General features: G+C 44.6%; 1 protein-coding gene, 1 long non-coding RNA gene and 1 pseudogene across 14 annotated transcripts in view; 1 reads left to right on the plus strand and 2 right to left on the minus strand.

The window, feature by feature from the left end:
• Nucleotides 1–26,397, minus strand: part of CRACD (capping protein inhibiting regulator of actin dynamics) — a 231,202-nt gene that overhangs the window by 50,453 nt on the left and 154,352 nt on the right. For 9 of the 12 annotated variants that reach the window (XM_059670520.1, XM_059670560.1, XM_059670514.1 and 6 more), the window contains one exon: nt 2,246–2,417. In XM_059670520.1, coding sequence (XP_059526503.1) covers nt 2,246–2,417 — 172 coding nt within the window. Of the gene's footprint in view, nt 1–2,245; nt 2,575–20,098; nt 20,433–26,397 lie in introns of those variants that run through there. The other 3 variants (XM_059670585.1, XM_059670613.1, XM_059670604.1) reach the window with 3 other exon arrangements.
• LOC132218868 (uncharacterized) lies at nt 1,259–17,190 on the plus strand. 2 transcript variants are annotated; one of them, XR_009449300.1, is made up of 5 exons: nt 1,259–1,678; nt 1,950–2,233; nt 12,292–12,496; nt 12,902–13,072; nt 16,637–17,189. It is a non-coding gene; the product is annotated as an uncharacterized LOC132218868 (long non-coding RNA). The 2 variants fall into 2 exon arrangements; XR_009449299.1 differs by having other exon boundaries at nt 1,667–2,233; nt 16,637–17,190.
• On the minus strand, nt 9,256–9,357 carry LOC132223007 (U2 spliceosomal RNA; annotated as a pseudogene).

Below are 26,397 nucleotides of genomic sequence, written 5' to 3' on the forward strand. Positions count from 1 at the left end.
ACCAGGAGGTCACGGTTTTATCCCTGGTCAGGGCACATGCCCAGGTTGCAGGACCCCCTCAGCAGGGGGCGAGCAGGAGGCAACCCATCAATGATTCTCTTCACTGATGTTGCTCTTTCTCCCTCTCCCTTCCTCTCTGTAATCAATAAAACTATATTTAACCCTGTCTCCTCCCCCCCCCCCACAAAAAAACACACACACAACAAAGGAGAACTTTCTAGACTCAGTCCCATGTTGCATTGCACAACTATTTGGTACCATTTTGGTATCCGTACCTCATTCTGACACTGAGAGGCAAAAAGGCTCACATGCCTAATTTACAACTGAGGGATTCGTCCTGGACAATCCTCAACAAGGATCCGTACTGACATCCCAACAGCTGGGTGAGGTCAGTCTAGCTGTGTTCACCTTCCAGTAAAATCATTTCCTCCAGTTAAAGTCAGGTTTTCTTACTATAGTCAACGGAAAGCTAACATGGCCTGTGCAGGAAGAGAGGCAGCACTGAGACCAACAATACTGTCGGTGAGCACGTGTGGGGCTTCAGCACAAGGCTTGCCTGCGGACGCTGTCATTGGTGCTCCACTGTGGTGTCTATTCGAATTTGCTCACTGACACACACCACAGAGGATGCTTCTGTCCCTGTCTTTGAAATACAGTAAGACTATCACACATCACAGCACTTCCACGCGCACTAGGAGGACATCATTCTTGTTGAGAGGTTCTTAGAAACGGCAACTTTAAGTGAAACGACACATAATGAAACCAATTTTACTACAGGTGGCTACAAAAGGGAGTTAAGATCCATATTTCTGGTCACAAAAACATCACTAAATTCTTGTGTAATGAAGAGGCAATATTTAATTAGATTGGACGGCAGACTGACCTTCTGGAACGACCTTCCTGAATGACCAGTGGGCGGGGCTGCGAGGGCTGAGGCAGCTGGGGCTGCGAGGGCTGGGCCCCTTGCATGAATTTCGTGCATCGGGCCTCTAGTTTCTAAATCAAGTCCCCAAACATTTCTAATATTAAACGTTAACATAAATGTGAGTTATACATACGTTTAAAAAAAGACTAATAAAAACGAGTAAAATCATTCTTTTCCAACCCATTTACTCCATTTCATGGTGACAGGTGGCTGGAGCCTATCCCTGCAGCTCAGGACACAAACCAGGACCCAACCCTTCCTGGAAGGGCCACTCACACTCACACCCACACCCACACTCCACCCACATCCACACTCAGCCTGGGACAATGTAGACACACCAGCTCAACTCACGTGCACGTCTTTGGGATGGGGCTTAGAAACCAGAGAAAATCCACACGGACTTGGGGAGAAGGTGCAAACTCCACACAGACAGTGGCCTGGCGGGGAATCACATTTTCTCATCAATGTTATAATGAAACGATGTAGAAGGGAACGTTAGTCAAGGTCCAGCTGAACTACATCAGTGCCAGGCATTCATAGGAAACACCTTTTGAGCACCTAAGATGAGGCCTAATAAAACCTGGTCCCTGACCTCCTGGACACTAGCAGTCGAGTGAGAGAGACAGCCAAGCAAATCAATGACTACCATACGAAGCGACAAGTGCCAGCGGGAGGCAGGCAAGTCTCGGAGGGACTGACTTCTAAGCTGTCAGCAGCAACAGCTCTGACTCAACTCCAATTCCCAGCACTCAGGTGAGAACAGACCTTCTGACCCTGCCTTTCTGAGTTCCTTACACTATCATGGCCAGATTTAGCGCCTGTGTTTGTTCTGAGAGAGACGGGGAGAGGCAGAGAAGAACACAGAAAACAAAGAACAGAATCTGAAAGCGCATCGCACCCAGACAGGTTCTGGAAGTTGCTAGAGATGGCCAGGGGTAGGAAGGGCGACCACCCTGTGCCTGGGCAGCCCACATCCTCGATCTGGGTGCAAAATCTAATCTAGGACCCACCTTTCTCCTTGCAGAGCAATGAGACAGAGAGAGGAGGTCTTCCTCCATCCAAGGGCACTTGTGGAGCCAAGCCCATTATAGGCTGCCTGCCACGACCGGCGAGGGCGGCGAGAGGAAGGCGAGGAGCCCAGGGCTCTCCCAGGGGGCGAGGCCACACTCCTCTACCAGCTCCCCAAGGCGACGCCTCCACAGGGCACACCAAGCACCGCAAGTCTCCCACCTTCCCGGCGGCGATGGAACACACCCTGTGGGATCCACTCCCCACCCGGGCCCCACAGGAGATCTACAAACAGGAAAGGTGAGTCGTTACCTTAGGCTGTCCTCCAGGGTCTCCTCATCGGAAGAGAAGGTGCCATTGCTGACGCTCTGGGGAGAGTGGCTCTTCCTTCCTGCCTCCGCCTCCCGGGAAATCGAAGTGTCTTTCTTTTTCCTTTTGCCAAACAACTTCTTAAAAGGCTGGAATTTGCCTCCCTTCTTCTTGTCTGCGGATTACAGGATAAACACTCGCTGCGGTTTGACAGGGCTGCACCCCGGAGCCTCAGAGCAAATTACAGCTGAGCTGCCTCGGCCCAGGGAGCTGGGGCAAAGGGCAGCCATCACAGGAAAGGGGCGGCCAAGCCCTGTGCCAGGAATGCCAGGGCCTGCCCTGTCCACGCACAGTCAGGCGGAGACACGCAGGAGCGCAGTGCGCGTCTGCCTCAGGCTCCCAGGAAGCACCTGGGACAACACGAAGGGGTTCTAAGCCTCCAGGCGCAGCACCCCTCGCACAGGCCACACAACGGTGGCGTCTGCTTTCTTTAACAAAGCAGGTGGCCCATGCCCTTCTCCACGGGAGAAGCTGAGATAACGCATAAGCCACACGGCTGTTTAAGAAAAAGTGTGTATGTGTATCATCTCTTCTGAGAAGCACTCGTTCAGCCTTCGCACACAGAACAAAACCGCTAATGCTTGGTATAAGCGTTGCCCCCTATCCTCTCCTTCCCCATATAGTTCTAGCTTCTCTCTCTTGTCTCCTTTTAAAACTACTGCGAAGAGCCCCACAGGAATCGTTATGAACATTTTTCCATTCATTGCTTCATCCAGGCACAACCCAGGCTCACAGCCAGCATTGCCTACAGGTATTGTAGGTAATACCTTCCAGTTCAGTTTCAGATACAAATTCCTCACATCACTCCACTCCCACCTCGGCAAAGGAAGTATAAATCACCCCATGCCAGAGCATCTTCTCAGATCTTCCCTTTAAGAAGTTTAAAGAAAAGAAAAAAAAAAGTTTAAAGAACATGTATCCAGCGATCAGGCACTCTTTTCCTTAAATTATTTAACCCTTACTATGCATCACTGCTCTAAGAACTTCACAAACATGAACTCAGTCCTCACCACAATTCTGTCAGGTCGGTAGCACTGACATCCCCATTTTACAGATGAGAAGCCTGAGGTACAGAGAGATGAGCGAACTTGTCTATGTCATGGGAAACATCTTTGAAGCTGGAGTCAGGAGCTTTGAGGGAAAAGGAAAGTTGAAACATTTCTATACACAACGTGTATAGAAAAACAGCGGCATAAAGCACAAAGGTATAGGGCCCTCAAGTTAGTATCAGAGCCCCCGGAACTTTGCTCGACAGAGAGTCTACAGAGAGATCTGGGTATAAAAATGAGGTTACTGATGTTCAAAGGTAGGTGCCTCATCTCCTCTGGTGATCTTCAGCTCTGGCTTTTCTGAGAGAAAATCTGAAGGGTGGAAGAAGTGGTTTAAGTCGCTTTGCCCTAAGCAGTGGCATCAGACAGTGAGGAAGCAGATACAATCATCACCAATTACAAAAAGACATATACTGGGATCCTTGGTACAGATGCAAACAGACCTTCAAGCGTCAGCGGTCCCGGAAACAACGCTGTATCATTTTACATTGCAATGGAAGGCAGATTTCTAACACACGAGATGCCTTCCACACCCAAGGCTTTGTGCGAGGCATGTAGTCCTCAAACAAGTTAAAATTTCACTCTGTATTATTTAAAAGACGAGAAAGTGTGCAATACAATTGAGACAATATCGGTAAAAAATAATTAGAAGGTTTGATTTCAGAATGTTTGTGTGCTTTCAGTGGTCACTTACTCAGGAGTATCGGCCAGAGATTTTCATGACATCTACTTTTGGTATCCATGAGCAAAATCTCCAGTGGATAATTTTAAAAAATTACCACCAGAGGATTTCGAAGACCAGCAAAGAAATTAGGCAAGTGTTAAAAAAAAAATTGGCCTTATATAAAATGAGTCAATGAAGTATCTTAAATTTTAAAAAATTCTATAAGGCACTATAGGTATCATTACATTATTATATAATTGGTCTCTGGCACTGACTGATAAGTCAGCATTTTCTTTTTGACTATCCAAGGCTCAAAACATGTAAATGACACCATTATTGTGAATGGTCACCATGATAAATGGTCAAACAGCCACTTTCACTTATTTCTGAGATAAATTCTTCCTTCTTCCCTTTTTATCAATTGCCTTTTTCTCACTGCAGAAATATCTAACCCTAAATTGTCTAAACAGGAATATTCTCAAAGACCATAGCAAAAACCTAAAAACATCAGTAATGAATCATTCCTCCCAGCCTGGGCCCACTGATCCAGCTTTTAAGTTAACTAGAGAATTTTTTTTATTATGTCAGGATTTATTGATAGAAAAAAGGATCATCATTTGCTCTAAAGTCAAGGTGGATGTGGTGGAGTTCAGTTGAGCTGGAACCAAGGGAGTGAACGATCATCAGAGACAAATTAGTTTCTTGAACAGGTTACTTGTGTATTTAACTAACGGGTGACTTGGTCAGTCAAGAAGGCGGATGGGGTCCTTTGTGTTGCCTCAATGTCCAGAACGGTGCAGCCACCATATACAATCTTTGTTGCATTGGTCACATTGCTGGGGGAGACAGAGAGTGAACAGAACCTGGAAAGAGCTGAATACGAACACAAGGACGGGACAGAAACAGCCTTGGGGAGATGCCAGGATGAGGAGCCTCAGCTCGGAGAACCTGCTGGGCTGCAAGCAAGCAGAGAGTGGCCTCCCTCAGGGGGCCCCGTCTGCAGAGCTGGCCCGCTGAGGACTGTTTGTGAGCCAAGCACTCCAGCACTTGGTGCTGCACTTTAGATGGGCAATGACTTGGCATGAGCACACACGTATTATCCTGGAAGACGTGTCAAAGTCCAAATGTCAGGGAGCACACAGCTCAGTACTCGGGAAAGGCTGTTTCAGCAATCCCTGGGTTATTATCAGGAAGGTAAGAGAACAATAAAACCGACCTGAACCACCCATCTGACAACCACTCCTTCCTGCTACGAGGAAAAGAGCGTCTAAGTCCTAAGAATGCCATTCTCTCTTGGGAGGAGGAAGCTTACAATCTGCTCCAAAGACTTAGTGTTTGGTCACATCTCGGTTATAAAAAGTAATTTCCATCGTCCTCATTTGCAAAATTAGTAACATACTTTCTGTCAAGATATCTTTACATTTTAAATACAATTTAAATGTGTATTTTAAATGCTATTTTTACTAATGACTGTGGCAATTAATTAATGTTCCAGGGCTAACTTTATGGAAAGTCCCAGTAACTACATTTAGGCCCACCCTCCCTTCAGACAGCAAACTGTGATTAAGCAACACCAATAGGGAATGAGCCTATAAATCAGAGGAGGAATTATGCTCTTATTGAGTTGATTCCCCAGTTTTATTCTCAAAGTTCAGTATAAGATTTCTCACATTCAAAAAACAAGTACCTAATTTTGTTGTTGTTGTTAATCCTCACCCTAAGATATTTTTTCCATTGCTTTTCAGAGAGAGAGTGGAATGGAGGGAGGGAGGAAGAGAGAGTGAAAGAGAGAGAAACATCAATGTGAGAGAGACACATCAATTGGTTGCCTCCCACATACGCCCCGACCGGGTGTGGGTAGCAAGCCCACAATGCAGGTACATGCCCTTGACTGGGAATCAAACCCTTGACCCTTCAGATGCAAACAGACACAATAATGGTGTCATTTAACACTTGCCTAATGTTCTTTGTGAGGGCCAGTGCTCTAACCACTTAGCACACCGGCCAGGACAACAAGTACCTACATTTTATGAAACATTTGCAATTCTATGCCACAACACCCATTATGAAAACCTGAGATGAGCCTATAAATATGCATTAAATGAACTATTTTATGATCGATTTATGATTTGGGGGCTGTATTAACAGTCTGTCTCCACAGAATCAATTGGCTAAGTGCATGGTCATCAGCAGCGGCTATTTTCTTGACAGATGACACCGACTGTTACCATGAATATTTTTTGTGCAGATGGGGCCTAAAAGATCAAAGCAATTTTAACAATGTAGCAAGGCAGAGCGCTTCTGCAATGCTGATGTGAAATATTCCCATAGACAAATGCCATAGAGCAGGAGAACAGTTTAGCAATGTTTTCTCCAACAGAGTATTTAAGATGGCATTTTAGAATTTTACAACACAAATTTAATTTGGTTGGGTGGTTGGGGTAGTGGGGAGAAGGAGAGAGGGACAAGGAAGAAATATTCCCTCTACTAAATTGTGTCTTTTTTAAAATTGGCTACAGCTCTAGTTAAGGGTTATGTACATGGGCCCCAGAGATAAGAAGAGTTGGCTCAAATCCTGATTCCATTTCTTACTAGCTGCGAAACATCTGCTTGCCAGCCTCTCTGGAAATGTACCATCCTAAGATGTAAGACTGAATTTATTGGGGAAAAGACAGTGGGTGCCACATTGTCTTAATATCTCACCATTTTTGTGTTATCATTTTTCACATGAAAGAATGTACATATGCATATACACTATCCTCAGGGATCATGGTAATTTTCATTCTTTTTAAGTACTGAATTAATGTATTGTCATCCTCTAACAATTATATTAGGGATTTTTTTCCATTTAAAAAAAGTGCTCATTATCCATTACTTCATAGATATAATTATGTACTAGCTGCATCATCATAATTGTTAGTTTACATAGACGTTTCTAAAAATTAAAAATCACTGGGTAAGTCAAGCAAATCTGATTCGTTTTCCATTTGTCATAAGGATGCAATTCTTACATTTCATTTCTAAACCTAAAATAATAGAAGCATACAATTTCTCTGCATTGGATTATTCATATGGTACGCTTTCAAATGAGAAACAGAATTTCCTATCATAGTTCACTTGGAGATCATAAATGTTTTCGTCTGGGGCTTCTCAGACTGGGCTCTGTGTGTCGGTACCAGGTTCTTATCCAAAGACCAGTTCATTTGAGAACCCGGGTAAAATAAAGTTAAATATGTTTCTTTACCAGGGACCTTCCAGGGTCTTTAATATCCTATATCATGATTGCTCTCCAAAGGAGCAGAGAATATGCAGTGCTTCCCAAAACTTGTTGGCTATGGAGACTTGGCTGTTTAGACATCCATCATGGCTAGTGTTCTTCTGAACATTCTCTGGGAAACACTTGCCTTCCATATTTCTTTCCAACAATTTTTAGTTTCTTTAGGTACCATATATTTCATGCACATACCTCCCTCAAACTCCACAGCACCCTGCTCAGGAGACCCAAGTGAGCTGACTGACACACATTTTGGTTAAATAAACCTACCATTTGGGGCCAAGTTCTGATTTCAAACATGTATACTTAACACATGTGAATAGCATTTATTAAAACACAGGACACAGACAACTGCCTGGACTGTATAATTTTACTATGTAATCCGGGGAACTTCAGAACCTTTTCTTAGCTCTGGAACACTGGATACTTTGGAGAGGGAACTATCTAATTAAAAAAGATTACTTACTGAAGGACACGGTGATACACAAATACTCGGTGGCTATCACATTTTTACTGGACTCCACAATCCTGGAACATTTCAGTAAAGACTAGGAGTTGGCAACATGGCCGATGGGCTGTGCTCCCTGGGACGATGCAATGACAAGACTGCGATTCTCCTTCCGGAGAGAAGGGAAGGGGGGCCATGGCCTCCTGTCAGGTTATGTGGGTGAAGAAGGAACAGTTTGCTCCTTTACTGGGGAAGCACAGAGGGAGGAAGATATTTGCTGCTGTGCTAATTCAGACAACGAAGAGACAGGATCAATAATTCATTCATATTCTCTCTCTCTCTCTCTCGCTCTCTCTCTCTCTCTCTCTCTCTCTCTCTCTCTCTCTCTCTCTTTCTCTCTCTCTCTCCCCTCAGAAATCTGCAATTTGGGCAGGGCTTGTCAGGGAAAGCTTGTTTCTGCTCTAGCACATCAGCGGAGGTGGCTTGACGGAGGGCAAAAGGACTCATTTCCAAGATGGTGCAATCAACTGGTTGGCATTGGCTGTCAGTTGGGAGCTCAGATGGAGTCGAAGGGTAGGAACCCTGGGTTTCTCCCTGCACGGATCTTTCCATGGGGCCTGAGCTTCCTCGTGGCATGATACTCGGATTCCAGAGGCAAGGACAGAGTTACAGCTAGACATACGCTATACTGCCTTTACGACCTAGCCTCAAAAGTCTCCTAGCTGTCCATCTTTTTTCTGTTGTTAACCCTAAACTGAGGATATTTTCTCACTGAATTAACACTCCTTTAGAAGAGGGCAGGGGCTCTGGAACAAACGGCAAGAGGCCCAGGGTGGCAGTGGCTATAGCTTTCACCAGCGGAGAACGTGGTAACCAGCCCATATCCAAACCCTAGGTCCTGGCACCGGGGTGGATGGGCTATGGCATACATTGGAGACTTCTAAGGAAGGCGTAGAGCTTGGATTTGTGTTGTTTCCTCATCCAGAAATGTCATTTTCTTTTTTTTTTCCCAATGGGATAAAATCCTATTCAAAGACCTAGGTCCTCAAGGCTGTTCCCAAGTCCCCAAAGCCCAGTGATAACTAATCACACCTCCCTCTGGCTTCTGTGCACTTTGCTCATACTTCTGCTGTGCCACTCCACGTGTCAGGAGCTGACCTGTGCCGCCCCCCCCCCCCCCCCCCGCAACCTTCTTACATTGAAGTCCTAACCCCCAAGTACTCAGCATGTGACTATTTGGAGAAAGGGTCTTTAAAGAGAGAATTATGGTTAAAATGAGGTCATTAGGTGAGCCCTCATCCAATAGGACTGGTGTCCTTGTAAGAAGAGATTAGGACACAGACACAGGCGGGGGGCGGGGGGGGGGGGACCATGTGGGGCACAGGGAGAAGATGGCCATCTACAATCCAAGGGAAGAGGCCTCAGAAGACGCTGATGACACCTTGATCTTGGACTTCTAGGTCCCAGAATCATGAGAAAATCCTTGTGTTGTGTAAGCCGCCCTATCTGTGGTCCTTTGTTATGTAGCCCCAGCAAACTAATATGATTTTGTGATTTTACACTTTAAACTGATAAGAACAGATACTACACTTGATCTTAGCCAAAAGGCCGAGAAGCGATGTGATTTTACACTTTAAACATGGTCTTCTTCTACCTAGAATGCCTTTCTCCATTGGCCTAGAGAACTCCTAACCATCTCCCCTAACACATCCTTGGTGTCACATTCTCTTGAAAGCCATCTCTGAGCTCTCCAGCCCGAGAGAATGATACCTCCTCAGTTCTGTGTGCATGGAACAGACGTCTATTACAATACCACAAAGTGTGCCACAGCCCTTCGCCGGCAAGTTCCCTGGGTGCAGGGCCTGAGCCTTGTTTATTCTGCACCCACAGCACCCATCCTGATGCCTGGCACAACGCAGCACACATCAATATGGATCTACTGTTCGCTACCCCCTCAGGGCCAGATGTGTTTAGAAATCAGAAATGTTCAGATTGTAAAAAGGCACATTTAGACCCCAGTGGAGTCTATGACAGCACTTTATAACAAGTGCAATACTTCTGGAACACATCTATATTCACCTTGGGTTTTGCCACCAAGTGAATTTGTGCCAAACTTACAAGAACTCTGGGGATGGTGATATCTTTACGTAGTACAGACAGTCCTGCAATCACACTTGCTTTGAAAATGCAAATTTGTTCCAATGTGATTGATCTATCTTATCCCTGAGAAACACTAGGTGAATGCAGAATACTGCACCCAGCTGAAATGAGGTGTGCAGGAATACACATTCACACACACACCCCTCAAATATTTACCCACTACCCCAGATTGTCGCCCGTGTCATACGTACCTACACATGTGGTGTTACAGTTTTCTATCCAATTTTGGATAACCTTCCTCCCCCACCTCACAATAACTCACAGCTGTCGCCTTCCAACCATTCCCCAGGCCACAAGCAAACTTCAGGTCTTTTGCAAGGTAAAATGCTATACTTATTGCAGTATTTATGAATTTCATTATCATTTATGTAAATATAAAGAAAAAACTGCTGTATTTTTAAAGTTAGGTTGCTATCCTTTTAAAATGTCACAGATACATTTAAAAAATGTTTTCATTGATTTTAGAGAAAGAGGAAGGAAGAGAGGGAGAGAAAGAGAAACAATGATGTGAGAAACATTGATTGGTTGTCTCTTGTACACACCTCAACCCGTGATCGAACCCACAACCTGGGTATGTGCCCTGATCGGAAATCCAACTAATGACCTTTTGATGCATGGGACAATGCTCAACTAACTGAGCCACACCAGTTAAGGCAGTCACTGATAAATGTTTTTGTGTTGTGTTACTACCCCATTTTTTCCCATTAGCTATTGGTTTCATTTTGCGGTTTTCCATAACATGCGGATGTTTAGCAATGTATATGTTATGTTATGGCAGAATTGACTGTGCATTTCTAAACAGAACCTACTGGAATATGTTTATACTTACCTAGGTCTACGCAAGGACCTGTCAATTTAAATTACTTGCTTGTTTCTTAGGCCCCCTATTTCTTAAAACCACATCAATTTTTAATTTTTCTAGTTTTTCCCATTGGTCTGTCTCAGAACCCCTTTTATATGTTTCACAGCAATTCAAAAGAGATAGTATTTAGAAACAGCAACAGAGGCAGATCCGATTGTTAATGGGAAGTCTTAGTGTTTGGCCACATTGCTCCCACGTACTAGAAGATGTGTGGGTGCTGATTCTACTCACTGCCAAGTTCTGCCACTTGAGTTTCAGAGCCGCTCCCATTTCTTGCCCTTGATTCCTGGAACCGCTGGCTGGGAATCAATGCCAACTCTGAGTGGAAAATAATGGTTGGGGAGCTGCCTGCCACCTTGACCTGCACAGTTCCTTAGTGCGGTAGCAAACTACCTCAACAAAGAGTACCTCCGCACGAGGGCTGAACACATTAGATTCATTTCATCTCAACACACTGAGCTCCCAGCACCTGCAGGTTTGGTGTGGGCCCGGCTGACGGCACTGACAGATAAAACAACGCTTTAGGGACATCGAGGCTATACTGATCAGGTTTAATCAGAGAAGCAGAACTAGCAGGAGATGTGTGGCCGTGTGTAAGATATATTAGGAAATTAATTGCCAGGAGTTGGTTAAGCAAGCTGGGGACTGGCCAAGCAAGTCTGAAATCCATAGGGCGAGTCATCGGAAAGGGCAGGCTGAAATTCATAGGCACAGGTTGAAGCTGCTGCTCCCAAGTGGAATTTCTTCTTTTAGGGAAGCCTCAGCTCTGTTTTTAAGGCCTCTAAATTTACTGAATCAGCCCCACCTAGATTATCTTGAAAAATCTCCCTTACTTAAACCAACTAATATGGACTTTAATTACATCTACAAAATGCCTTCCAAGCAACAGCTCAAGTAAACAATATTTGTGTTTGATTTAAAAAACTGGGGAGCCCTGGCTGGGTGGCTCAGTTGGTTGGAGCATTGCCCCATACACTGATGTTCCCCTCTCTCTCTCTCTCTCTCTATCAATAAACATATCTTCAGGTGAGGATTAAAAAACAAACAAAACTGGGGGCTACAGCCTAGCCAAATTGACCCATCATAATGACCATCCCACTCCATCCTTTGTCCACTTGGCACCCATACATATCTCCTTAAACCATAATTTCTAAAAAAAAGTCAACAAAATAATATAACTTCTATTGACATGATACAAATATCCTATGTACATCTGAAAACACACTAACATGTTTCCCAGATGAGGATGCAAAGTCCCTGGGTGATTGATGGTTAGGCTTCACCTGTAATGTATATACTGAGATACAGAGTTCTTATTTAATACATCTGCTGTCAGGTTAGAAGGAGATAAGAGATGGAAGAAAACAAAATATTTGCTAAAGCATATATATATATGAACATATTCATAACAAAATAAAGAAGAAATACCCTTAACTATTATGGTCCTTGTTTCTACAGCTGGTCATGTGGTCACAGCTGGTCTTAATAGCCATCTTCTCCCTCTACCTATTCCACATTCCTTTTGCCCTCAGCAAGGACCTCAGCTGGTTGTGGATTCCTGAAGAACCTGGCCACTAGCTGTCCTTAATTGGGTTGTCACAGCTTTTGATTACCTCACAGAACGTGGGAGCACTAGAGATGCCCTAAGGGATCTTCTGTTTTCCAGACACACTCTTTCTGACATCCGCTGCGTGGGAGCAGCCCGACTTTCCCTTGGTAGTCAGGTCAATCACTCTGGTGAGTACAGTAACCCTCCTTGCCTGCTGACTGAGAGGGATGAAGAGCTAAAAGCGGCTTGCTGGCTGCCTCAACTACCAGCTCAATGGAATGAATCACTGTTGTGCCTCCTGGTGAAAAAATTCTTCCCATTGGAACTAAGAACTCTAGACAAGCAGAACCTAAAATCAAGGGGATGGGAAGCAAATGTGTTCCCAGGAAGTCACTAAGGTTAATTAATAGTGAATGGAGCCACTCCCATTTCTACCCCTTGATTCCTGGACCCATGAAGCCTGGTGATGAGAGAAATAGCACCATAGCTTGGATACTGACTTATACTGCATCCTAGAGGGCACAGTCCCAGCCCGACAAAATAGCCAGCACTGTCACTGAGTCTTCTAAAGGCCATTCCACTATTTTATGAAGCCAGCAGCTCCAGGATGATGGCGAGTGTGGTGAGACCAGTGAATTCCATGAGCATGGCCTATCAACTTCCTTGACCAGAAGTGATGTCTGTGTGAAATACCATTACAGTGGATAAGGTATTCCATAAGTCCATGGATGACAGTTTTGGCAGAAGCACTGCATGCAGAAAAGGTAAATCCATATCCAGCGTGAGTATCTGTTTTAGTAAGAACAAAGCCCTGCTCCTTTCACGATGGGAGTGGTCCAATGTAATCAATCTGCATCAGGTAGGTAGCTGATCACCCCAGGGGATGATGCTATGGAGGACTCAGTGTTGGTCTCTGTTGGCCTTGGCAAGTGGGTCAGCATTGCTGAGCTCATGAATAAATTCTATCCCTCCGCCAGAGCCATTCTTCATGGGGCCATTGACAAGCAGCCACAGAATGGGTCCCCTTGTGGAGTTATTACAATCCTCCTGAAAGCCTACTTTGGTGATCATTCACATGAGACACAAATACCTTTAAATCCTTTGTCCATTCAGAAAGGTCTATCCACACATCTCTACCCCAGACCCCTCTGTCAATAGATTTTCTAATCATATTCTTTCCAAGTCCATGACCATCTGCCAAACCACTGGCCACTACCTAAAAATTGTTCTAGACTTGTACCTCTGGCTATTTCTCCTTATATGCAAAATGAACAATCAGATGTACTGATTGATGTTCTGGCCACTGGGAGAATTTCCCATCACCACTGTCCTTCAGCGATATCCCAGAATGGGGCTAAAGCATTACAGCTTTCAAGTGGTGCCTGAATATTATGCAAAACCGTCCATAAACCAGACCTGAGCTTGCTCTTCCTCAATCAACTAGTCACAGGGAATTCTCCACGAGGTCACAGGTGCAGACTGGGAGAGAGAAGGGAGTGCAGCAGGAGTGGGGACCATGGGTATTCATGCAACTTACCTGTGCCTTCAGGGCCTGCTCAAACCTGATCTCATACATACCACGTCTTTCTTTTTTAATGTCGTAAGTTTCACTTAAAAAACTTCAGTGTACAATACAGAATGAAAGTGCAGTAAACTGGTCATAGTTCAAATAAAAAAGACTTGGGATTATAGCTGATTCCAGGGTAGTAGTTTCCTAGGGCTGCTGTTAAAAACTACCACAAATTGGGTGGCTTTAAACAACAGAAGTGTATTCTCTCACAGGTCTGGAGTCTAGAAGTCCAAAGTCAAGGTGTCAGCAGGGCCGCAGTCGCTCTGAAGGCTGCAGGAGGATCTCCCTGGCCTCTTGTGATTTCTGGTGTTCATTTTATACCACTTCCTTTTGATAAGGGAGTGCTGCTAAGCACACCCAGCTTTATGGCTTGGTGGGTCAGACAACACCCAGTTCATGATGGGCAGCTCAGGTCATGTGGTAACTTGGTGGCCCATGGTAAGCTGTCAGTTTCTACTAAAACCCATTAGCAAGACAAAAGTTGTTTCTCAAAAAGTGAGTAGTTATCTGCAAAGGATGGTAGGGTTTTCCCCCCAAACTGAAAGGGCCAGTGCTATGATTAACAGATAGGGACCTGCCAAAGGCTCCCCATAGCATCCCTCTCTGTCAGTGACACCTCAAGCACCATTGGATCTGCTGGATCATATGGCCCAAATGGCTGAGCAGTTTGCTCAGCAGCCTGGACTTGTGGCAGAACCTTCTCTTACTCTGGGCACTATTTCTTAGCAACCGTGAGAAATGCTCTTCATTTTAACTGGTCATGCGAAGGTGGGGAAACACGCCCCAGAATCTTACAGATCTGTGTTTCTTTAGTCACCCCTGCCATTTTCTAGCTTCTTGGGACCTCAGTTTCCACACCTGTAAAATGGGGCGACTAAAGTTCATACTATCAAAAGTCCCTCCCCAATTCTAAAGTTCTATGAACTGTTTCTTTAAAAAGCTAGGCAAGTTTTCAATATACAGGGTGTCCCCCCCCCCCCGCCAAAAAAAATGTATACACACTTTGAATAATTATTGATGCCAATGGGTTAAATCTGAAAAGAAAGAAACATCAATTGAGCTATCAGTTATTAAGTGTGATACTACAGTTTTTGGGACACCCTGTATATTGGCTCATAAAACTTATTACTCTTTTCATAAATTATCTATTAATTATATCCACTATGCTTTCTCCATTCCTGTTTGGTCTCCAAATTATGCTGGTTCTGTCACCATCATACTTATTTAGCAAAGGTAAGGACCTCAGGGCTTGGGAGAGGCAGTAACGTAGTCTGCAAGTCCGTAAAAGAGAGCCAAGCCATTCCATATCTTCATGTCAAGATCCAGGTCCCTATTCCTAGGAACGACAATGCTGATGGAGAAGGTCCTAGAACTGAATCCCCAAGCCCCACCTCCTCACTGCCATCCTTGGGTCTGACTCAGTGATTTTTTGAGAAAGGTGACTAACGTGTGAGCCTCAAATCTGGGCAATACATGTGGACCTGCCTTCAGACACACTTCTAGGATATCAGTGACATTAGCCACTCAGGGTTCCTTTGAAGTTCTGAGGGACAAAGTCAGATGGCCTCAGACAGCCTCTGACTTATGGGCCAATGATACAAATGAAGACAGCTTTAGTTGCTGATCAATTCTGCCCCAGTAGATTCAGATTTGCTAGCCCTGCATTGGCCTGTCTGCTTTTCTTGGTGTCTTGTATATCCAGGAATGTACGCTCTACCTGGACTCTTATTCCACCTAATAATCCTACAACTTCATATCCTGTCTATTAAACTCAACCCATCTATGGCGAAGCAGTGTTTTTCTGTGCAGCACAGATCAGCACTACCTCTGCAAGAGCCATTTCCATAGTGCTCAGCACAGATCTGGGACTATGACAGATGAACAAATATTTACTGCAGTCCTACTGTGTGCAGAGCACTGAACTAGCACTGGCACATCACAGGAATTATTGAGTTCCTGATGCCAGCTAAGAGGAAGAATTAGTAAATTTAGTACAAAATAAATTAATAACTTGACTTTCAAATTCACAAAGTTTTCAGGATTCTGGCCTCCTATGAGAAAAAGCGGAGTTTTGCTGGGTGAAAAAAGCCCTGGTAGCAGCTGATAGGGCCCTCTCTACCTGAAGGTCTAAGGCAGTGATGGCGAACCTATGACACACGTGTCAGAGGTGACACGCAAACTCATTTTTTTGTTGATTTTTCTTTGTTAAATGGCATTTAAATATTTAAAATAAATATCAAAAATATAAGTCTTCGTTTTACTATGGTTGCAAATATAAAAAAATTCCTATATGTGACACGGCACCAGAGTTAAGTTAGGGTTTTTCAAAATGCTGACACGCCGAGCTCAGAAGGTTCGCCATCACTGGCCTACGGGCTTAGGGGTAGGAGTTAAGGTCATGATGGTGTATGTGTGTATATGGGTGCAGGTGAGCTAGAAAGATGGTATAAAGTCTTCCCTCAAGGGCATGTGAAGCCCAGGGCAGGTTTGGACTAAAGGCAATCCTAGGATCAGTGCTCTCCAAGTACTGTGTGACAGTCCATTTAGTGCTCCCTGCAATCAATGTAGTGGCCCACGACCAAGAGTCCTTGAAAACAAAGTAGAAAAGAATAGAGTGGAATACAAAACCGAGTACTATTTCATGAAATTTTTGTTTCTAGCCACTCAGGTTTTTAGTTTATACGCGTGTTTGTGTGTGTGTGTGTATACACAACTTCATACACACATATGTTCCAATCTAAAACATTTCTTGCTCTAGATCCAAGACACAAAATATTTGAGAAATGCCAATCAAGGAAAATGACCACATTTCCCAGTAAGTTGGGCATTTCGATGCAAGCGTCAACAACTGTTTATCAACACAAGCCATTGCATATGTGGCAGTCGCTTTGGCTTAATGAAGATGAGAAAGCACTGCATGCAAAAACAAGCTGAGAGCTGCCAAAGCCATTCACTAAGCTCCCAGACACTGCCAAAGCCAGAGCCAATGTTCGTGCTGCCGAAGTCTCTATTTTGGCTTTGATCATTTGGCTTCTCAAGTACGGAAACTCTATCTTCAGAGAGCAACAAAATCTTCCATTTCCTAATGGGAGAAGGAAGAAAGCGCTATTAAACTCAAGACACTGTGGCTGATGAGCTTGGTGTTGAAGCATAACTGAAAAACTCATAATTTGTGGCGTAACCTTAAAAAAGGATTAAGCTTTACCTTTTGTATATACTCTACTTTCAATAAAAAATGCCTTCACTATAAAATTTCATGCAGTCCATCAAATCTGCACGCACCAGATTAATTTCTGCTGAATTGTATAACTTGGTATTTCTCAAGCGCCTTCCCTAGGACAATTTCAAAGACATGGGAGTGGCGGTGAAGTCACTGCTTGCTTTCTGCATCAGACTAGAGAAGCTAACTTAGCTGAACAAGGTCAGATGCCCAGTGAAGAAACCAGGTCTCTGAACCCATCTCCAGCCACCTAACGAGACAGGTGCTCAGATCCAGAGGCAGGCAGCTGAGGAACACTCTATTCCTCTCCCTCAGAGTCTCAGGGATTCCTCCCCTAGACCAGCGGTCGGCAAACTGCGGCCCCTTGAGTGCGGCTCTTCCACAAAATACCACGTACAGTGCAATTGAAACTTCGTGGCCACACTCAAGGGGCCAAAGAGCCGCATGTGGCTCGCGAGCCGCAGTTTGCCGACCACTGCCCTAGACCACTAGCCACAGTATTGATGAAACCTTAGGGCCGTGGTCAGCAAACCATGGCTCGCGAGCCACATGCGGCTCTTTGGCCCCTTGAGCGTGGCTTTTCCACAAAATATCACATGTGGGCACGCACGTACAGTGCGATTGAAACTTTGTGGCCCATGCGTAGCAGTCGGTATTTTGTGGAAGAGCCACACTCAAGGGGCCAAAGAGCCGCATGTGGCTCGCGAGCTGCGTTTGCCGAGCCGCAGTTTGCCGACCACTGCCCTAGGGTATCAGGCAGAAGACCGGAAAAGATCATTCTGGAACCGTTAAGTGGAAGTGCTGTATAATGCTCCTTCACACAGAGTGTGGAAAATTTTGGAACTTGTCATTAACCTCCAAAACTCACAGAATGAAGACATGAGTAGATTCAAGAAAACTTTAGACCTATTACTTAATGATAAATTCCCAATGCTTACAGAGGACACAAAGATATTTCATAATATGTTTGTAATTAAAGTTGATAGCAGAGGGGGCAAATACTATTTTTCCCCATAAATAGTAACGCTAGCAAACTTTATTAAACTTTGGGTATGTGCTAGGCATAAAGTTTTACATGCAATATCTCACAATCACTCTGTTAAGTTCTTTCCCACGTTTTAGAGATAAGGAAACGGAGGCTCAGAGAGGTGAAATTTAGTGCCTCTAAATAATTTGCTGAGCCTTGATCGAACTTTAATATTTAAAAATCCCTGCGTATGTTGTCTCTCCAAGCTTAGTGGAAGCTCCACGAGGGCAGCGTTCCTATCCTCTGCTTCCCTGCACCCTTTCCGCAACTGGCCCAACTGTGGTGGGAGCAGTCTTCACAACTACTTCCTGGCTGAGTGGTGGTTCTAGCTCATTTTTTTGTTGTTGTTGTTCTAGCTCATTTAATGTGAGCAGATTGCCAAAAGTTTCAAAGACAGTCTTTCTGTTTTGTTAATCCTCACCAGAGGATGTTTTTTCCATTGGTATTTAGAGAGAGCGGGTGGGACAGAGGGTAAGAGAGAGAGAAAGAGAAAGATCGATGTGAGAGAGACACAGGAAACCCTTCGGTGCGTAGGCCGTTGCTCTAACCACTGAGAACACCGGCCAGTAAGACACAGCTGTCTGAGTGCCACTAGTTCCCTCAAATGTGCACTTTTCCTAGGACAATACCAGTGCTGACTCAGGACAGGTTATTTCGAGAAATATCATCTAATAACTTGAGTGGAGGAAGCTCTCTGAAAAGCAAGTTGCGCTCCCCAACGCCCCCAACTTTTCAGTGGGAAACAAGTCATGCTCCTGGTCTGTCTGCAAGGAGAGCCTGCATCAGGGCGATAAGCCGAGTATTCCCTGAAGGGTCCCACAGCCCTGCCACTTAAAAGATTAACTCCACATTCTGGCGCTGCCGTGATGTTTTATTCATTTGCTTATTTATTTTGGGGGGTGTAGCACACAGAGTCCTCAGCCTCGAAGAATCCACGCTCCCTGCGCTGGCCTGTGTAAGTACAAAGCGTCCATGCAAACCCAACCGAATCTCTAGGCGAGTCTCCCTCTCCCACTTACTCACTGAAAGGCTTCCAACTAGGGGGGAGAGGAAAGGAGCTGAGATCCCTCATGTGACTCTGAAAGCCAAAATGTGCTTTCCTTTATTTTATTTTAAAAAAATATATTTTTATTGATTTCAGAGAGGAAGGGAGAGGGAGGCAGAAGCATCAATGATAAGAGAGAATCATTGATTGGCTGCCTCCTGCACCCTCTCCCCACACTGGGGATTGAGCCTGCAACCTGGGCATGTGCCCTGACAGGGAATTGAACTGTGATCTCCTGGTTCAGAGGTCGACTCTCAACCACTGAGCCATGCCAGTCGGGCAAAATGGGCTTTCCTTTAGATTCCAGAGTTACTGTCAGCTGCCACTCAACAACTGCTAGGTCACACTACTGCCAAAGTAGCTCACAACACAGGAAATAGGGCCAGGTGAGAAAAGGCTATCAATCATCGTGTAGGACGGACCTAGCAGAGAGACTCAAAAGCTTCAAAAGACACTGATGACATCTGTGCCTCAACTCTTAGCTTATGAGGCAGCAAGAGAGACTATAGTTTGCAAAAGCGCCTCATGCCACTGTGGCTTTTAGCCTTACTTTTCGCACAAGCCCCATGACAAATCGCCAGAGTACCGTGTTACATGCAATTCGCTTGCCAGAGTGACAATGCACCCCTTTCTCTCATATTCAACAAAGCTGATTAAAAGGCATGTTAATCAGAAGGACTTATAGGGGCTAACTCTGACTGCATTCTAACTTTTTTGAGAATTTAAGTACTTTACTAAATAATCACAGAGTACTTGGGGGATACACCTTTGTAGAAAATGGCCCTAGAGGCAAGAAGCTGGAGGTCACCCTCTGATGTCATTATTAAGGGTGACAATGGCTGCCTATTTCACACACACACACCCCTCCTCCCATTTCCCAGTTTCAGAGGATGAGGCCAGGGCCTTTCTTCACATTTCACGCGCTTACCTTTTGCACTGACTGAAGCCTAAAATTTCCCAATCAAACAAGAGACTCTTCCATGTGGTACTTTATCCCAAAGACAATGCCCGATGGGAGGATGGGTGACTGGCCCACCTGATGAGCTCAGCAGGGCATTTGGTCTGTGACTATAAAAATGTCTACAGTGTGACTCAGGGTAAGTCCAAGCACCGATGGGTTGGCTCTTGGTGTAGTTCTATTCCAGTAAGGAGAAAACCGCCAGTGGAGTCTTCAGCTCAGGATTCTGCCTCTGACAGTTGCTCTGAGAAGTGGTGTGTGCAACAGCGTAACTGCCCTCCATGCACCCTGCCTGCTCTCCTTCCTGCCCCACGTTATCTATACCTCTACTCACTTCATTTACATTCACCTCCCACATGTGGCCCCAGGTGAAGAGACATAATCTGTCATTACAAGAGATCAATAAAAAAGGAAGGGAAGTGAGAGGGAAGAGATTAGATAGCTAAATTCCATTCAGCATTTTCTAGCTTCAGAGGATAGGAAAATCGAATATCAGAGAAGTTTTATTTCCCCTCCAACAAAATAAAGCTTTGCTGAGAACTGCACTGCAGAGCATGGGTGCTCAGGCAGGCAGGGTGGGGCTGGCAATCAAAGCCTTATGGGCCCTGCAGACCTTGGCCAAGGCCTTCTGCCCATCCCCCTCTAGAATGCCCATAGGGCACATGCCAGACACTGATTCCAGGAAAAATAGACTGTCAGAGTCATCACCTGAGGAACCTATCTATCATAGCCAACATTTTGCCTGAATCTCATTTACAAGAAGAGAGAAAAAGCAATCAGATGCAAGCCAGGAAAAGAAAATCTGTCCAGATACCAAAGACTTCAGTGAAAATTATCTGCAATCTCAACCAAACATTGCAAGTTGATTTTTACTTCACTTCTATGAAGGGCAACGGAAGAGCAAGTGTTAGAGAGAGATTATCAGCAGCAAGGCACCACTCTGCTCCAGCTTCTGACTCGGGATCACACTTGTCCCAACCAAAGCCGTGACTCATCCTCTGCTGCCAGTCACAATAGGAGCTCGATTTGCTGCAGTTCCGCACACCGCGCAGCACTCCTTACAAGAAAGAGCTGTGCTCTAGCATTTCGGAAAGATTAAAGTCTGCACAGAAAATGGAAAATTACTATTACCGTTTTATGCTAAAGAGAGATGACCAAGACACAATTTGAAAGCACCCAAAGCTTTAGTCCAGAAAATCAGCAAACATTTCTGCATTTGTTTATTTTTATTTTTTTGGTATGCAGTGGCTATTATATAATAGGAATCAGACCCAGAGAGATTATTGGGTTATCTAAGATTATTCTACATAGCCATTCAAGAGAAGTGATAGAACTGCTGGCAAGTATATTCCAAAGATAATTGATAGAGTCCTTTAATTTACATTCATACTTCCATTTGCTCAGCAATTATTTATTGCCTGTCCGCTATGAAAAAGACTTGATAGGAAGCATTAGGATACCCCTAATATGAGGTAAGAAGTGGTATGTTCCACTACTAATCCAGAAGGGGATGGTTGTTTCAAGGAGGGGATTATCATTTCAAGATGAGGAAGGCTTTCTGGTACAAGGGGAAAATGAACGGATGAAGGAAGGATGAATAATACTTGAGACATTCAGAAATCAGGGAAATCTCTTTCCGAATAACATGCACAAAGACCTGAAGGCGAGAAGCGGAGGGAGTTGGGGAGCGGTGAGTAGTTCCAGTGTCAGAGCAAGTTGCCGGGGGCCTCAGCAGGGAGTGGCATTGGATCTGTGGGAAATGTGTGCTGGCTTCAGGAGCCGCAAACGGTAGTCAAGTGAACAACTGTAACAGTCAGACCAGCCAGGATAGCTACAGGCCTGTGAGGGGGCGCTGGAGGCCCACTTCTGGGCCAGGTGTTAACTGTTAGTTGCTGGACTATCGGGGGTTGTCAAGGAAGACTTACCACAGTAGGGTGCTGGGGGAGGGAAGCATGCAGGGGGTTGGGAGATGTGAGTACAGAGTATTTCTGAATTTTACCAACAAATACAGCCATACTGGTGCATGGCAGCTGAATTTCAGTTCTATTGTTAAAACATAAAAAGTCAAAAGTTAATAAAAACTTTTGACTTTCTAGTCAACTTAGATACACATGGGGGCAAAAGTAGGTTTACATTGTGCATATGGAAAATAATACAATAAACAATAAATAATAATACAAGAATAAACTCTGTGTTTCGCATACTCACAATTGTAAACCTACTTTTGCCCTACCCTGTATAATACTTTAGGGATTTAGTTGAAATACAGTCAAATGTGGTCCTAGCCAGTTTGGCTCAGTGGATAGAGCATCGGCCCTCAGACGGAAAGGTCCTGGGTTCGATTCCTGCCTTGGTTTTAGGCTTGATCCCGGGCCAGTTGGGGGCATGTGTGTGGGAGGCAACCAATTGGTGTGTCTCTTTCACATCGATGTTTCTCTCTCTCCTGTCTCTCCCCCTTCCTTTCACTCTCTCTAAAAATGGAAAAAACATCCTCAGATGAGAATTAAAAAAAAGAAGAAAAAAAAGAAATACAGTCAAATGTGTTCTTAAAATGTATTAATTTAAAATATTACATTAATTTAATAATGCCTATAGTTTTGTTAAATAATATATCAACTTGGAAATACCATGCTATTCAATTCTGATATTTTATAAATAAAAAAATATATTGAAATTGTTTTAGATAATTATCCTTACTATTTTCTCACTCTTTCTGAAACTCATATCAGTAATATATCAGACTCAATGTAATATTCTCCACTTTTTTTTATTTCTCTCACCATTGCCCATCCTTTTGTTCTTTAATTTTATTTTGGGGGGGAAATTTCTGCAACTTTATCTTCCAACAGTTTTATGGAACTACTTGGCTCTTAAATGATTAATTTCCAAGAGTTCTTTTTTATCCTCTGAATGAGTAGCAATCTGCTTTTTTCATGTGCACAGTATCTTTCTCTTATCTCCGAGGACATTATCTCTGAAGTCCTCTTCCACTTCCTGCATTACTTCTAAGTCCTCTGAGTTCCCTTTTTCTGCTTCGTCACTTGGGTTGCTGCCTTTCATGCTGGGTGCTTTAATCAAATGTCTACTGATTCTTAGCTGTCCGTTTGTATTTAATAACTAGAGGCCTGGTGCACAGGATTCGTGCACTGGTGGGGCGTGGCCTCTGTGGATTGGCCTGCTGTGGGAGCACCGCTCATCCTGGTCAGCTGAGCGATTGTGGACCCGTCCTCTGAGCCGCTGCTCCCTGGTCCAGCATATCCCATGGAGCCCGAGCACTCGCCTCTCCAGGGGACCCGGTCGGGGCTGGGCCCAAGGACAATAGTACTGAGAGGTGGCAGAGCAGGCCTCAGTCCCGTGGCAGCCACGGACCCACCTCCCAGCCTCCGGGTCAGCTCTGGGAGCCCGGTGGTGGCACTGTGCGGCCTGCGGGCATCGGGAGGAGGCAGCAGGGAGTGAAGAGGAGGGGCCTGAGGCAAGGAGGCGATGATCGCAGCCTGGGTTCCTGCCTGTTGGCTCGGGGTTCACAATGGGAGCAGCCCCTCATCCCGGTCAGCCGAGGGGCGCTCCCACTGTGGTAGCGCACTGACCACCAGGGGGCAGCTCCTGCGTTGAGAGTCTGCCTTTGGTGGTTGGTGCCCGTCATAGAGACTGGTCGACAGATTGTTCTGGTTGTTCTGCTGTTCAGTCCCTGGGCTTTTATCATATAGGATGAAGCACTAAATATGAACTGGTAGGCTTCACTATAGAGTATTCAGACAAAATACCACGTTTGTTTAAAAAAAATGAAGCACATTAGTTAGGTTATAGGCTAAGCTGCTACATGAAAGAGCCCCCCCCCCCCCCGCCCGCCCCCAACTAGAACAACTCAAACAAGTTAAGATTTTGTTTCTTTCTCTTTTAACATTCCACAGTTGATGTGTGATGCTGCATAAGTGGATGCTGCTGCTCTTTCTATTCTAATTTTCTGCTCCACTATCCCCAGGGTCCTGTCCTTGCCTCACCAGCACCACACCCACACCCTACCCTTGAAGGGTACAGAGAAAGGGGAAGACAAGCAAGTTTCTTTTAAAGCAGTGATGTAGAAGCTGCTCATACCACTGATAAGAATTTAGTTAGTAGTCTAACCCAGTGGTCGGCAAACTGCGGCTCGCGAGCCACACGCGGCTCTTTGGCCCCTTGAGTGAGGCCACGAAGTTTCAATCGCACCGTAAGTGTGCGCCCGCTGGTCTAACCTCACTACAGGGGAACCTAGGAAATAGAGTCCTATCTAGGCAGCCAGGTTCCTTGCCAAAACTTGGGGGTATTCTATTAGTAAAAAGGATAAGAGGCAGAATAGAATGGGGGACATTAGCGTCTTCCCCAACTTAGGGCCTCTCAAATGCCAGTATGTCCAGGTTTTTCTCTGGGGTGGTTCATTTTCTCTAGAGATAGATCCTTCAACTTCTTCTGCACATCCAGGTTGCTGGTATTCACTGTCTGGTCTCCAAGCTCTGGCTCCTCACTCCCACCTCCTTTGTGCCTGAAATCTCAGAGTCTGCTGACCTCTGGTTTACCTCCTCCAAAGAATAAACTACTGATTTTATGTGGGGGTGGAGGAGGCCCGATTACCTGTGTGCAATGGGGTACAACTGCTCCTTGGACAGACTTTCTCCTGAACTCCCTATTCTCGGCTTCCCACCCCACCCCCGTCTCCATTGGCCTCCGATGCCTTTATTTTTAAGCTGTTCACGGGTTCTCTGGGTACCTGCATTGTGGGAACGTTGACCTTTTTGCTCTCTTAGAATTCCTGTCACTTTTCAATCATCACAAACCCTAGCACCCTCCAAGGTGACATCTGCCTTTCTGTTTCTTGTTCTCTTTATTCTTTAGGGGATCTGAATAAAGAGAAGGAAGTGAAAATGGCTTTACTATCTTGAAACTAAAAATATCTTTTCATCTGTACATGATGCTATCAATGGAAATTTTATCTCATGCCACAAACATCCATTTGCTTAAAATAAGAACAGTTTTATTTTTCCGTTCATCCTGTGGGTATATACTCATGATTCTCCACAAAGTAACCACTAATTATATTTCATTTTAAAGTGATTTTTAAAAGGCTTATTTGTAATGGTATCTAAGACTTGCAACTGTGAAGTCATTTCCCACTCCCTCCCCCCCAAAAATATTTACTAAATCTATATTGAATTTCTTTGCTTCTTTTGTCAAACAACCTCTATAAACATAGAAACCAGTGGTGACAGAGGTAATCATGGGCCATTGTGTCTCTCCTAAACAATTCTATGTGGTCCAAAATAAAGTAATTTGAGAAAATGCTCTGTAAAATAAAAGGTTTTTAAAGACCTGCAGATAAGCCAACTCTCTTTGTTCTGAAAGATAATTTTTAGAAACAAAACTTTATATAAAAACTACAATTGGGCATAAAAAAACTGCACTCTCTTTCACTTCCTTATCTTTGCCCACGGCAGGCCATGTTCATGGTACACCTTCTTCATCTTCTCCCTCTGGCTACCTCCTACTCACCCTTCAAAACTAATTTCTGGGGTCGGCTCCTACAGGAGCCTTCCTTGACCACCTCTCAGAGCTCCCCCAGAGGCTGATCAGGTGCCGCACCCGGCGTTCCCTTTAAATATCATTTATTATATAGTAATCACCAGTTTATTTGCTAAACTGTGGGCTCCTGGAGGACAAGGTCCGTGTCTTATTTATCTTAACATTCTTGGCATCTATAAAATCATGCCTGCAACACAGCAGTTGCTAGTTACATATTCACTTATTGAATGAAAAAGAGAAATGCTAGTTTTCAACTGGAAGTAAAAATCCCTCAATGAAGTCAGAAGCAGAGAAATCAGGAGGGATAATTCACCTTAGTTACTTTTAATCCCTCATTCCCTCAGCGGCTATTAACTGAGCCAAGAAATAGAAAACTCAAGTAAATGGAATTTCAGAACTAGATATACCTGGGAGATTTAAGCCACTGGCTTGCTGGCCAGATAAAAAGATGTATAAACTTGTACTTTTGGTATCTGTAACAGTCAAGGCCTTTTGGTTGTGATAGATGGAAATCCACCAGGTTAAAGATGGGGGTTAATGAAACCAGAAGACACAAAAGTTCTATACTGAGCAGCCACACTGAGGAAAAGAGCCACAGAGGGTGAGCATTTCAGTCTGCCCTTTTCCATATGTCAACTGGGTACATGGAAGAAAACGGCAGCTGCTCTAATGTGGACTTTGACCTGTAGATTGCTTTGTTTTTGTTTGGGGGAGGC

The sequence above is a fragment of the Myotis daubentonii genome, chromosome 1 (assembly GCF_963259705.1).
Source record: "Myotis daubentonii chromosome 1, mMyoDau2.1, whole genome shotgun sequence".
In the NCBI taxonomy this organism is placed as follows: domain Eukaryota; kingdom Metazoa; phylum Chordata; class Mammalia; order Chiroptera; family Vespertilionidae; genus Myotis; species Myotis daubentonii.